General features: G+C 50.3%; 1 protein-coding gene across 2 annotated transcripts in view; it reads left to right on the top strand.

The window, feature by feature from the left end:
- LOC130385396 (ankyrin repeat and SAM domain-containing protein 1A-like) overlaps positions 1 to 13,814 on the top strand; it is a 65,581-nt gene that overhangs the window by 13,500 nt on the left and 38,267 nt on the right. For both annotated transcript variants that reach the window (XM_056593897.1, XM_056593904.1), the window contains exons 5-11: positions 8,321 to 8,617; positions 9,807 to 9,882; positions 10,139 to 10,240; positions 10,791 to 10,877; positions 11,134 to 11,303; positions 11,584 to 11,646; positions 13,519 to 13,657. In XM_056593897.1, coding sequence (XP_056449872.1) covers positions 8,321 to 8,617; positions 9,807 to 9,882; positions 10,139 to 10,240; positions 10,791 to 10,877; positions 11,134 to 11,303; positions 11,584 to 11,646; positions 13,519 to 13,657 — 934 coding nt within the window. The remainder of the gene's footprint in view (positions 1 to 8,320; positions 8,618 to 9,806; positions 9,883 to 10,138; positions 10,241 to 10,790; positions 10,878 to 11,133; positions 11,304 to 11,583; positions 11,647 to 13,518; positions 13,658 to 13,814) is intronic.

Raw genomic sequence — 13,814 nt, 5'->3', positions numbered from 1 at the left:
GTGCGTGTTGTGATGTTGCCCAGGCCGGCCCCCCTCTCAGTGGGATCATCTGCCGCTGCGTGCCGACCCTCATTATCCGCCTCGCGAGTACATGATAACAACGAGATCCCCTGGGAATACAGCGGGACTCTTCCCCCTTCGCCCGCACTGGATGCATGCGCCAGGCACGCACGCATGGGGCGGGCGGGCGGGCGGGCGGATGCGTGATACGGACTCCCTGTTGAAACAGTCCTCTCTACGCGTCAACGGTCGTTATTTATACCCTTCGTGGACGGTAAGGATAGCAGCGCTGCGGCCGCATGGTCACACTTGTACCCACGGTGTGCAGACTTCGGCGGTGGCGCTCAGCTGTGTCCTTGTTCTGCAGTGTAAACAGATGAGGGGTGAACCTTCACGTCTACGGTGTGTGTACGTCAGCATTACACACACAAACCTGGACCTGGTCATCCGTCTCGGGGGAGTTGATGATGGGGAAGTAGTGTACGACTGAAGTAGTGTACCGCTACAGGATAAAAGAATGGGCTGTCTCTTAAGTTGTAACCTAGTTTTTACAGATGTGACAAATACTGTGTGCAGCGCCTCATCGCAGGGACTGTTAAGAAGAAACGGGGCCAAGTGATATTGCAAATGCTTTTTTTCTTTTCTGGGGTAGACCGGTCTACAGACTGAATTATAGATGTCATATTATGAATAAATCAGACGCATGGATGCACTGGGATCTACTGGTACCACCACTGGTGCTGGGAGTTGCATCATAACGCTTAGTGTGTGTGTGTGTGTGTGTGTGTGTGTGTGTGTGTGTGTGTGTGTGTGTGACAGAGACAGAGACAGAGAGCGTTGTATTCTGTCTTTTACTAGAGTGAGACATTGCAGAAGAAAAAGAAGAAGAGCATAGCTGTGTAAACATCTATCAGCGTTAGTGTGTGTGTGTGTGTGTGTGTGTGTGTGTGTGTGTGCGCACTTGTGTGGCCGACATGCAGCCTCTCCCTCTCTGTGGTTATCCTTGTGAGTGTGCCTCGCCAAGGATGGGGAGAAAGGAGGTGGGACGTCGTCATAGTAACCGTGTCACGGCTGATTGGTCGTGCCGTGGCGTTGAGTGACCCAGTGGAGGGAGAGAGCGGGAGAAAGGGCGAGAGACAGAGGTGAGGTGGTGTAGGTGGGGGAGTGAGCTAGACGGACAGGAAAAGGTAAGGTGGCGAGGGTGGGGGAGAGACGGGGAGCTCTGGATCCTAACTGGGCTACTGCAGCCCCTGCAGGGCGCTAGCGCGTCCCCTGGCCTGGTCCACTTCGGTCCGTGTGTATTCTAGAATACACACGGACTGTATTCTAGTCCAGAGTTGTTCCACAGCGAGGTCTGATCCCGACGAGCCTCTCCTCCAGTGGTGCTTTGATAATAGAATAATGATGAAAACATAGTGAAACGGTGCTTCGGCGAGAGCAACCTTCGAGAACGTCTCCCCCAGTGTGTCTGCCCCACTTAGCTGAATAATGAATGAATATTTATCTACCGCCTAAATTAATTGGGTTGTAAATACAATTCCAGTGCTGGGGCTTTTATTTACTGAACATCATGTGCTCTTAATACATCTATGGAAGGTTACCTTCCCTGTCTCGGGGAAGCAAACCCATCAGCAATGCCCTTTTTATTTTCACCTCTTTCCATGCTTGCAATGTAGGTCACCTGTCTAATGCAATATCCCCATTAGTTCACTGGGCCTGACCTCGGATCAGATGTTTGGGGATTGCACATGTATGCGCCGACAGCGTCATCATCACCTGCCCACGCCTTCCACTGACCTCCCATCCTTCGAATCACGGCAATCGAAACAAGGAACGGGTCAAACAGGATATGGCCTTTAAAACGGAGGCTACAGTGTTGATGGGTTTGCTGTTGCATAAGGACATGGCGTACTATGTATATAGGTGGAGACTTGAGAGTTGACCATAGGGTAAGCTGTCTGATGGTTTTAATTCCAGAGGCTTGACGTGGGATAGGATGCAGTGGTTGGTGACGATGGTAATGTCTTCAGACTTCACCCTCCCATACATACTGTGGTGCCCGAGGTCTCCTTCAGCCACCAAGCCTACACAGCATCAGCTTGCAGCCGGAGGATATTGCTGCATTATCCTGTGGTTGCTGTTCATGACCGTTGATCCACACCAAAGATATACACCCAAAGCTTGGGCTGAGGGAACTTACATTGTTGTTGTTTTGATGCGACGTTTAGTAGCACGGGACGTGTATTAATTTTGAGCGATACACGCAATAGCTAGGAGGGATCAATAATATCGGTGGTTTCGGTGTGATGCAAAGCTCCGATGAGGCTGCTCAAGATGATGCACCACCATCAAAAAAACAACCCTTGTTTAAGAGGAACTGTGCTTAGCGAGTCCATTTCTCCACGATGTTGTCTGTAGAGAGACGCCTTTGAACGTGCTGTTCCAGTTGGACCTGTCTCAGATTCATCGCGGCCTGGAGATCAATAAAGACGGAAGTGGTTTCAGACGAAAGTTTAGCCCTTTTTTGCAGCGCAAGTCTCATTCTGTTACGCGAGGAGACATGAAAGGAGCCCTCCTCTTGAAATGGCCTACAGGGAGGGACCAGTGATGCGCACCAGTTAGTGTGCAGCTGTAGGCGCGCGTATAACGTGATGCCCTGACCGCGTTGCTATGCTATGTTGTTCTATGGATGACGTGACACGGTGAAGGAGTGCCTGGAACATATTTAGCTCTGATAACAAGGTTCCCTGGCAGGTCCGTTGTGGATGTTATGGGAATACTTGGCTAACGGCAGGATTAAGCACTCCTTAGCTCCTACTGATTAGGCTCGGGGGTTCAGCGCCGTCCTTGAGCGATGTCAAAGAGTTATCTAGCGATGTTATTTATCGCCATGACCGGTTTTATAGACGTAATGTATTATGGTTGGAACATGGGCCCTTAAAAGGGTAAAATCTATAGGTGTGAAATATACGAGGGGGAAAAAAAAATGCGCTCTGTCTGAAAACATACCTTTAATGACGATACTAACACACACACATATACGCACACACCACTCAGTTGTACTGTTTTAGAACGGCGTTGTGAGGCCGTCCACATCGTGATGGGATATCACCCAGAGTGTAGACAAGCAATAGGCCAGTATTTAAAGGTGATAACTGGACGGACACTATCCTTCAGCGTTAAGATCAAGCCGACCTTGAGACAGCGCGCTTTAACTTCAGTCATGTCACAAGTGACTGTGGCAGCGAGGTGTGGGGAAGTGTGGACAGGGACTCTGGGGCCATGCTCATGTGCAGCGTAGGATGTCTCTGTTTGGTATGAACACAACCGTGTGTGTGTGTGTGTGTGTGTGTGTGTGTGTGTGTGTGTGTGTGTGTGTGTGTGTGTGTGTGTGTGTGTGTGTGTGTGTGTGTGTGTGTGTGTGTGTGTGTGTGTGTGTGTGTGTGTGTGTAAGGCAGAGGTATGGGCAACCCTCTCACAATCACCCACTCTTTCTCTCTGGGCTTAGGTCCCCCGCACCCATAGGCACCACCCCAAGGGATACGGGTGACATAACCGCAGCCTGCGTATCACGTGACAGAGGTCACCAGTCAGACCGTGTTACCGTCTCCCAGCGTCGGGGTAGTGAGTCTTTTCTCTCTCTCTCTCTGTCTCTCTGTCTCCCGTTCTGGGTGTCACTGTCCCTCTATTGGTCTCTGTGCCTCTCCCTCTCTCCCTCTGCCTCTGCCCCTCTCTCGTAGCGTTCTGCAGCATCGTAGTAATCCCCAGATGTTCCTAGTTAGCGCAGGACTTATCAATGGGAGGGAGAGCGGTGGAGACGGTAATCTCATGTTTAACATGCGCCGAGGTCTAAATCAGGCTGCCAACGTTCTCATTGTTCATGGCTGATTTTCCGAATTGAAAAGCTGGTTCTTTCTTGCGGGGGGGCGGTGGTGCGATGTGGGCAGCGAGCTCATACCGTCCAGGAAGTGGAGACTGTGCGTTGGGAACGCTAAACCCCATCTCCCAGCTAAGCTGCCTGGTGCAGTTGTGCTTACTCGCATCTCGAGCTCCGTTCTGGCGAACAGACAATGGTGCGCTGTATACGGGCGGCTCCTCACGTGGCCCGCGAGCTGTAACTTGTGTTTCAGGTCAGATTAAGGTCTCTTTTTTTTTTCTCTTTAAGCCTGATATAAGTCTGTTTACGGTTATCTTCCAGCCAGGAACAACCCCAGTCAAAACAAACCTAATCAGATGTCCTGCACTCACGTGGTGCAGAAGTACATGTACTACATTGGTGCATTCAGAATGCTTTGTTCTCGCGTGCTGTTAGTAAAATCAAGCTGCTGTTTTTTCACTTTGAGTGCCGGTGATTCAGGCTTTCATTAATTATCTTTAAGGTGGTCACATGGTATGGCCCTTGTAGTGATGGGTGCCCCTTCCATTACTGGAAAGGAATGTTCTTATCGTGTGGTTTCACTGCTTTTCCTTAAATAAACAAAGCAAAGCACTTGCTTTGTGTATTAGATATTTCTACAGGATTTGTGCTCAACCTCCTGGTGTGCATCATCACTCACAGAGGGGGCGTGCTAATAGCTGTTCAACGTCAAGGCGGTTGAGTCATCCTCGAGAGAACTACGCTATGTACATCTTACCGTAAAGCGCATGACAAAGCATGGTGCAACGCCTCACAGTGCAGACAGGAATTACCCGGTCACCAAACACCTTGCACCAAAAACACATCAAATAAAAGGCTTTTTCTTAAAGCTGCATGAAAAGAATCCGTTTTTAACTGCCATTCATCTAAACATAAAAAGGATTAAAAAACGAACGATATTAGAACTCTAACGGGGCCATAGCATCTGAACATTTTATTGGTCTTTTTTTATTTTTATAACAAACAGCCTTGCAGTGGACTTCCTGATATGTTTTGTATTGCACATCGGGGCCAATCCATGCACCGCTGGAAGAGGAAACCATGGACTCGAAGGAGTGACGTGTATCATGGCAGAGCCTGTGGAAGGGATTATGAGGGCCCTCCATTAAATCGGCGCTTTGGTCGAATCATACACCATAGTAGGAGATTTGTTTGGATTATAATTTGGTGGATTCACATCTGAGAGAACGTCGCTGATGAGGTGTGTGTGTGTGTGTGTGTGTGTGTGTGTGTGTGTGTGTGTGTGTGTGTGTGTGTGTGTGTGTGTGTGTGTGTGTGTGTGTGTGTGTGTGTGTGTGTGTGTGAGTTTGCATACTGGAGTTGCAGCCATGCGTGTTCATGCATCATTCATGGTTTAAAGATCCTGCCGTTCGTATGTGTACATGCATGTTTGCATGTTGTGCACAGATGCATGGCACGAGTCTGGGCCCTGTGATGTTCACGGCGTGCATCAAATGGAGGAAGAACCGATGCAGCGTGGTTTGTTTAGTGGACAGAAGGGAACAGAAAGGGAGCACAAGAAAATATGTCTCGAAAACATTAATCCTAAATTAATGATATAACCTTCTTTACTTCATTACTAGTTAATTGAATAGGCTTTATATAATGATCCTTGCATGATCCATGCTCATTAAGGGCTTTACCCTACTATTTGTATTGTAAATGACAAACTAGAGATGCTTCTAGTTTGCACTGTGAATACGAACAGGCATTGCCTCACTGAGGATGCTTGTTAAATGCTGCCTGGGTGTCTTCCCATGATGATCATGCTCTATTTAACCAAATAATTTACTGTCAAAGAAGTGTCCTTCAAGAAATCCTTGTTTTCTAGGCTAGACTCCACACCTGGCTCCTCTCTGCTCCAGCTGAGACCGGCTCTACCAGTCGACTATGACCCTCATGATCTCTCCTACCTTTTTATTTTTGTCTTTCCCTCTCTTCGCGTCCCCCTCTCTCTCGCTCCCACACACTGGAGCCTGAGCGAGTACCTGGTCCCCATCTGGAACGTGTGTGTGTGTGTGTGTGTGTGTGTGTGTGTGTGTGTGTGTGTGTGTGTGTGTGTGTGTGTGTGTGTGTGTGTGTGTGTGTGTGTGTGTGTGTGTGTGTGTGTGTGTGCAGCTCTTAATAGAATGCTCACACCTGTCCAGAGTTGCCCTCGGGTTCCCTCTGCATCACTTCCTGTCTCCCCGTGGCTGAATCACGGGCACAGCTGCCATCTCTCTCCCCTGCGTACAGCCGCCACTTGACCTGGCACCGTCCGCCCGTCCCTCCATGCCCACCCTGGCCCTCTCATGCCAGCTGTCGGACGTTCTTTAGCTAAGGGAAAGCAAGGCGTGTGTTTGTGTGTGTGTGTGTGTGTGGGTTGATGTTTGTTTGCTTGTGGTATGAGGGGCTTTCTTTCTCTTTTTGTTTCTCTCTTCCTCTCTTTGTTTTTCTCTCCATCTCATTCATTCTGTTTCTTGTGTTGTGTCTCTGTCTCGTAGTCTTTCTCTCTCTCTCCCACTGTCTCTCCCATTCTGACATGTGTGGCTTTGCCATTTGCCAAAACTAGCACTCTCTCTGCCGCACCCCTACTCCCAATGTTGTCAGTACAAAGGGCTTGTAGGCTTTCATTGACTTAATTATTCAAACCGGTGTCCAGATAGGTTTGGTTCTTTTAGAACGGATGGTTGAAATGGCTGCATGATATTATCAGCCGTAGTGCTCTTACCATGAGCGGTAAACAATTGGTTTATTTTATTCGTGCCTCTGCAGTGTTATCAAAGGCAAAAATAGTATGAATTAAAAAGGGTTACTTCCACAAATTTTGAGTGCAGTATTGGCCTACTCATAATCTGACCTAAGAAGTCGGTATTGCAGGGCGTGCCCCCTGCTGGCAGGTTATGGTAAAGACCCCCAAAAAGATTCTGCATAAAAAAGTACAACTATACACCAATATAATGATGCTGTATTTATACCTAAGCTTTCCTTACCTCTGTTTATTTCATCTTGGGTATTTTTTATATATATATATATATATTATATTGCCTCGTCTTAAGTTCCCCTTTGAAGTCACGCTACTTGTTCACATATGACATAGTTCATATTCATTCAAGACTAAGAGGAGTAAGATAGGTTTTTCTCAGTTTCCAACATTGATGAGTAAATATTGTGGTGGCTTCCTAAACCCGTTTTAAAGACTTAATGCTGTGATTATGATTCACAGTTCATTCACAGGTCTGTCCATGTTGCATATCTAATCCAAGGCCAACGTGTTGACTATGCTGTTCCCCTTTATAACAATGGGCTATGATTGGATTGGTTAAGCTCCTAAGGAAAGTGTAGCAATAGCAGTAGTCTTTCCTGGAATTAAGACTCCATTACCCATAACCCCTCGTGCCTACAATACTCTGAAGTGTGCATTTACATATTCTGGATGATTTAAGGGTCTTCTCCTTAAGTTTGACCGAGAAACGATGCGACTGAATGATCAGATTTCTTCGAGCATAGGTCTTTGCTCAAAGCTGAACCTAACACACACTCAACTCAATACAATTGCTTCAAGAATACATTGATTTAAAAAAACTAAATTATGTCACAGTGAAAAATGAGAGGCTAGTGAATTATGTGGTGTGATATCCGTAACCCTCCTTTCAGAGGCGCTGCCAGAGCGGCGGTAAAGCCTCCTTTCAAGTTCCCTTTGATCCTCTGGCGAAGAGACGCATAGCTTCTGACAGTCTGCCTGGACCCCTCTGACCGACGCAGGTCCCCCCCCCCCCCTGCGAACCTTTGATTCTGCTTCACCCCCCTCCCCAGGCCTTGTTACGTATGCTGCGTCCTAATTGGGTGTCCCCCTCCAACCTTTAACTTGTTTGTGGTGTGGGCCCAGGGTACTGATTGGCTTATCCTCTCACACACACACACACACACACACTCCGTGGCTCTCCGTCTCCGTCACATCCTCTCCAACTTCATGGGCCGCCTTGACTGGGTTCAAACCCCACCCCCCCCCCCCTCCCTCCCCACTGCCCCTCTCCTTGATAACCCCTTTCCCCATCGATCATTCTTGTTTTATCTTTTGCCATACTACATGCTTCCCCGACCCCACACTCCCCCACCCCTCCTCCGTCCGAATACACACACTCACACGCGCGCACGTGCACACAGACACAAACACACCTGCAAATACACAAGTGCACAAGCGCTGTCTCACACATGCGCGCGGCGCGCATACAAACATGTGTATGTACACACCGGCTCACGCGTGCTGGCAATGTCACACGCATACACACACACAACCGCAATGTCTCACATAAGTGCAAAAACACAAGTGCACAAGCACTGACACACACACACAGACGCTCTATCTCACACACACACACACACACGCGTGCGCTTACATCTCTCTGGCCCCCCCCTCCACAGAACAACGACAATGAGACCCCCCTGCACTGCGCGGCGCAGTACGGCCACACGCAGGTGGCGCGCCTGCTGCTGGAGGAGCTCACGGACCCCACCATGCGCAACAACAAGTTTGAGACGCCGCTGGACCTGGCGGCGCTGTACGGGCGGCTGGAGGTGGTGAAGCTGCTGCTCAGCGCCCACCCCAACCTGCTGGGCTGCAACACCAAGAAGCACACGCCGCTGCACCTGGCCTCGCGCAACGGGCACCTGGGCGTGGTCGAGGTGCTGCTGGACACCGGCATGGACATCAACTACGAGGTGGGTGGAGGGGTTGGATGTTGTGGTGGATGTGTTGGGTGGGAGTGTGAGTGTGCGCGCAAAACGAAAGATTCACTTAAGGGCACGATGGATTAGAGGAAGTGGGGGGGCGAAAGGACATTGCAGCTGACAATGCTTTGCATAGTGTGAAATGTGTGTGTGTGCATGTATTTTTTGCATCCTACCATATACAGTGTGTTTTTGTGTGTGTGTGTAAAGAAATGTTTTCCTGTATTCTACATAATATCTATACACCATGAACTCCATGTATGCCTTCTGCCACTGGATTATAAGTCATACCGCTCTCCTAATGAAGCCAAAAAGACAACCAAAACGACAGTCATCAGTATTACCCTACCTACTGTAGCTTGAACCCCGTCTCCTAGCCCACTGCACCCTAAACGTTGCCCCCCCATCAGGCAGCAGCACATCCCCGTCACCCACTTCCTGTCGTCCCTTCAGAGTACCAGAGAGACACACTGTCTGAGCGAGGCCCTAAGGCCGGGCTCCACGCAGGGCCCCCATTACGAGTGGGCCGGGAGTCTGCTTGGGGTCCTCAACCATGTTGTGCGGCCCGCTGGAGGGGCTCAGGAAGACATCCATTTCACAGTAGACCGTTCAGGCGCTCCATGCCTTGTACTCACTGGTTGGGTGGTTGCGGTCGTAGCGCGGATCACGTTGACAATTCATTTTCAATGCAATGCAGCGGAGGGCTTGCAACCCCGTGCATCAAAATACATCTCAAACGCTGCAGTCAACCTGACCACGGCGGGACATATTTTGTAACTGCGAGGTACAAACCAGGACTGGGTTGTGTAAAATGATACGTTGCGTCAACTTGCTACGCAATCAGCATGTAGACGTCCTCTAAACTGGCTTTAGGGGGTGGCGAATGCCGGAGCGAGGGGTTTAATCCAGAGATCCAAGTCCACCTGGAGAGTGATTCAAGCTTGTGCAGAAAGACGGATCTGAAACGTGGATTCCGTAGATCTCCTGCTCTGTGCTAACGCTATAGGCTCCTCACATTAACCCATTATCAGTAGTTACCACAATCTCCCTCAACGTGTGTGTGTGTGTGTGTGTGTGTGTGTGTGTGTGTGTGTGTGTGTGTGTGTGTGTGTGTGTGTGTGTGTGTGTGTGTGTGTGTGTGTGTGTGTGTGTGTGTGTGTGTGTGTGTGTGTGTGTGCAGACGGAGAGGGGCAGTGCCCTCCATGAAGCGGCTCTCTACGGGAAGGCGGACGTGGTGCAGCGGCTCCTCAGTGCAGGTAGGTCCTCCCTCCCTCCCTCCCTCCCTCCCTCCCCCCCGTCACCAAGCAGAAAGCTAAACCCTGCCGCCCTGACACACAGGCACGGACACGCTCTGTGTCTAAGCCACCGTAGCATTATCTCTTTTTTTTTTTTTCACAGGCCACTTTTTCCCCCCCGTCTCACCTCATGCATCACAGAATTATGACGAAAGTGTGTTGACCTTTTGTGTGTTGTCGACTCTCTGCTGTCGTGTGTCGTCTTGCCCGCGGTCAGGGATCGAGGCCAGCATCACGGACATCAGGGGTCTGACGGCGCTGGACACCGTCAGGGAGATGCCCTCACAGAAGAGCAGGGAGATCGCAGCTCTCATACACGGTGAGGGGGCCGCACGGGGTCCCAGGGCTCAGGACGCTAGAGCGGGTGGTCTTCCAACCGGAGGGTTGCTGGTTTGAACCCCGGCTCCTCCAGCCTAAGTGTTGAGGTGTCATGTGAGGCAGTAACTGTCAAGCCCTTTGAGGGGCCACAGCTCCATAAGCGTTACATAAATGCAGTCGATTTACCTCGTACCAAGTATAAGGCTTCTAGGAGCTGGAATACATGAACTACAGTTTCAGAATGTGTCTTTTTAAAGAGTAAGCAGGAAGGAAACCCTCGTTCTGGCAGAGGGATCTGCCTACGAGTTGTTAAAAAAGTCAATATCAGCAATCAGACAGGCGTCAAGGATTTAGAACAAACAGACACATTGGCTTCCAGAGGGGCGAGTCTCAAACGCTGTCAAAACCTATTTCCCACTCGCTAGAGAACTGAGAGCAGTTAACTTCCCAGAAACACCCCCCCCCCCCCCCCCCCAATTTAACAACGTTTTGCACTTTAGAAAAGAAAAGCCCTGACTGTTCCCTTATGGTGTCTTTTGGTTGTTCTACAGGTCACATGGTTGGAAAGCCTCCGGACCTGGACCTCCCTCCCCCGCCCATCCCCCCACCTCAGGAGAGCCCCAGTCCCAGGAGAAGAGGTAAGGTTCACCCCCTCCACACGCTGTCCCTGCCCAGTGCAGGACTGAACTGGCAGCACTTCCACCGACCAGAAGATAAAAACAGCGTTCTGCACACATTGGCGCATTTAAAAATATGGGACCCCCCCCCCAACTGTGTGTGTGTGTGTGTGTGTGTGTGTGTGTGTGTGTGTGTGTGTGTGTGTGTGTGTGTGTGTGTGTGTGGTGTGTGTGTGTGTGTGTGTGTGTGTGTGTGTGTGTGTGTGTGTGTTTGCAGGTGATCTAGAGAAGATGGGTGAGCTGATATCCGGGATGGCCTCGCGGCCGGAGGAGGAGAGCCCGTATGAGGCCCTGTTTGAGGCCACGTCCTGCCACTCCCTGGACAGCCTGGCCAGCGGCAAGTCCTCCGACCGGGACTCTGGCCGGCCCGACAGCGACGCCGGCAAAGTGAGTTTGGCTCCAGCAAACGCACACTCTTGAATTGCAGACTACTCTGTGGTTGAGTTATGTCAGACGTCCCCACTAGAGGGCGATAGTGCGTTAGTGTGTGAAAGACGCTGTTTGTTTCTCCTCTCCACTGATTTGAATGCCTTTCTTTAATTTGCTTTTTCCGAAGACAGCGGGCCCCTTGTTTCCCCCCGTCCTCTTGTTAAGAAGAAATGTGTAGTACGTTACTGGTAAGAAAGAGTTGCAACTGACTGAATATTATCCTCCTTGTTGTGCTCAGAAGGAGCGCCTGGCCCACCCGTGTCACCCCGTCGCCGGTCACGAAGAGGAGATGAGCTCGGAGGTAAGAGGAGGAAGTCATCCCCTCACAGGGCACCAAAAACACAGCCCCGAGAGGCTTTATCCAGAGCAATAACAACACTGTTTACTCTGGGCGGTTTTCCCCTTGCCATCTTGGTTCCGTCTGGGTTCTAAATGCTCGCTGCCTGCGGTTCCACCCCACAGCTAGAGTTAAGTCTGGGCTGGTGGCAGAGCCCGTCTGTCAAAGGGCTGACAACAGGGCCCTGGGAAAGGTGTTTGTCTTCCAATTATAATGTCGCTGGCTGTCATTGTCACCAGCCCTTTCCAGATTCCTCTTCACGCCTGCTGCTCAATTCAAACAACCTGTTTATAAATATTCATGCCAGCACACGGTGCAGGGCGTGCAAGTAGGTAGAGGGGGAGAGAGGGGAGGAGAGCGGGGGAGATAGAAGGAAAATAATGAATAAGCGGACTAGAAAGGCAGATTCAGAGAGCCTTAGAGAACATTCTTGCTCTCAGAATAATGTCAAACTAGTGTCAAACTAAACTATTATTTATTTTCCCTGAGCAATACATCCTGACGGATTATTACACGTTTTCTTCCCCTGATAGGCTTATAGGGTTATGCTGAATCCCCCTCTGATGATTAATAAAGTTCAATTGAATTAGTGTTAGTTGGTTTGGTTTTTATCCCTCCTGCATGCCTGAAGATAAGTTAACATCAACACAAACAATCTGTTGTGGGACAATTACGAGCCAGAAGATAAACGAATGAAAACTAATGAATTCACTCAACGCCTTCATGGTGTGATTACTGGGAGCCCCCAGTGCTCCCAGTAAAGCTAGGCCAGATCGCACCTGTAGGGGGCCCTAGAGAGTAACGAGTAACAGATGCACGCTTCACAATAATGAAGTGATTTTTACAATCGTAAAATCAGTTCATGTCCCCCTTTTAATCAGTAAAATAAACCCTGAAACCAAATTCTTAAATGAATAGTGATGTAGTGGGTTACAAAGTAGCACTAAGGCTTGATCCAGTTCCTCATCTCTGTATGGCCTCAAACGTATGGGGAGTGGGAGGGCTCTGTGCTTGAGATGTGTAAGGGATGGCCTGAAAGGCTACAGGCCCCAAACATCAAGCCCCCAATTTAGAAATAAAAAGTGGAACCAGAAGTGGGCCAGAAGAAGGCATTTTCTCTTATGTTGATAGTGGTTGGATAGATAGCTGAGTAGCTTGCTCAAACAGGATGTTTGGTTTTCTTTGAACTTTACATCCATCCCCTTCCTCTCTCTCCCCCTCCCTCTCTCTCTCTCTCTCTGTCTCTCTCTCTCCCTCTCCGCCTCCCTCCCTTCCTCTCTCTCTCTCTCTGTCCCCCTCCCTCTCTCTCTCCCTTTTCCCTCTCCCTCTCTCTCCCCATCCCTCTCTCTCTATCCCTCCGTCTCCCTCTCTCTCTCCCCCCTCTCTCTCCCCTTCCCTCCCGCTCTTTCCCTATATACTTCACTCTCTCTCTCTCCCTCCCTCCCACCCCCTCTCTCTCTCCCTCCCTCTCTCTCTCTCTCTCTCTCTCTCTCTCTCTCTCTCTCTCTCTCTCTCTCTCTCTCTCTCTCTCTCTCCCTCCCTCCCTCCCTCCCTCCCTCCCTCCCTCCCTCCCTCCCTCCCCCTCCCTCTCGCTCCCTTCCCCTCTCTCTCTCTCTCTCTCTCTCCCTCCCTCTCCCTCCCCCTCCCTCTCGCTCCCTTCCCCTCTCTCTCTCTCCCTCCCTCCCTCCCCCTCTCTCTCTCTCCCTCCCTCCCCCTCTTTCTCTCCCTCCCTCCCCCTCTCTCTCTCCCTCCCACCCCCTCTCTCCCTCTCTCTCTCCCCCCCTCCCTCTCCCACCCTCCCCCTCTCCCTCTCTCTCTCTCCCTCCCCCCTCCCAGGCGCTGTACACGCACAGCAGCATTGACGAGCGGGGGGAGCCTGCGGAGGAGGAGGAGGAGGGGGACCACACGTACGAGCTGCTCTTCTCGGCGCAGACCAGATCCTCGCCCACAAGCCACAAGACCCCGCCCACCAGAGGTAGACACGCCCACTACTCGTCTGTTGTTTGTGGTCGCACTTTGGCTTTAGTTTTAACTTGTATTATTTGCCACTACTACTTGTCAGATAGCAGGAATGGACATTATTTATCTCTCATGGAATAGTTGGGATACACTGATTAATGTTGTATTTTATA

The sequence above is a fragment of the Gadus chalcogrammus genome, chromosome 1 (genome assembly GCF_026213295.1).
Source record: "Gadus chalcogrammus isolate NIFS_2021 chromosome 1, NIFS_Gcha_1.0, whole genome shotgun sequence".
Classification (NCBI taxonomy): domain Eukaryota; kingdom Metazoa; phylum Chordata; class Actinopteri; order Gadiformes; family Gadidae; genus Gadus; species Gadus chalcogrammus.
The sequence above is the reverse complement of the archived record's forward strand: the minus strand, read 5'-3'. Positions and strand labels throughout refer to the sequence as shown.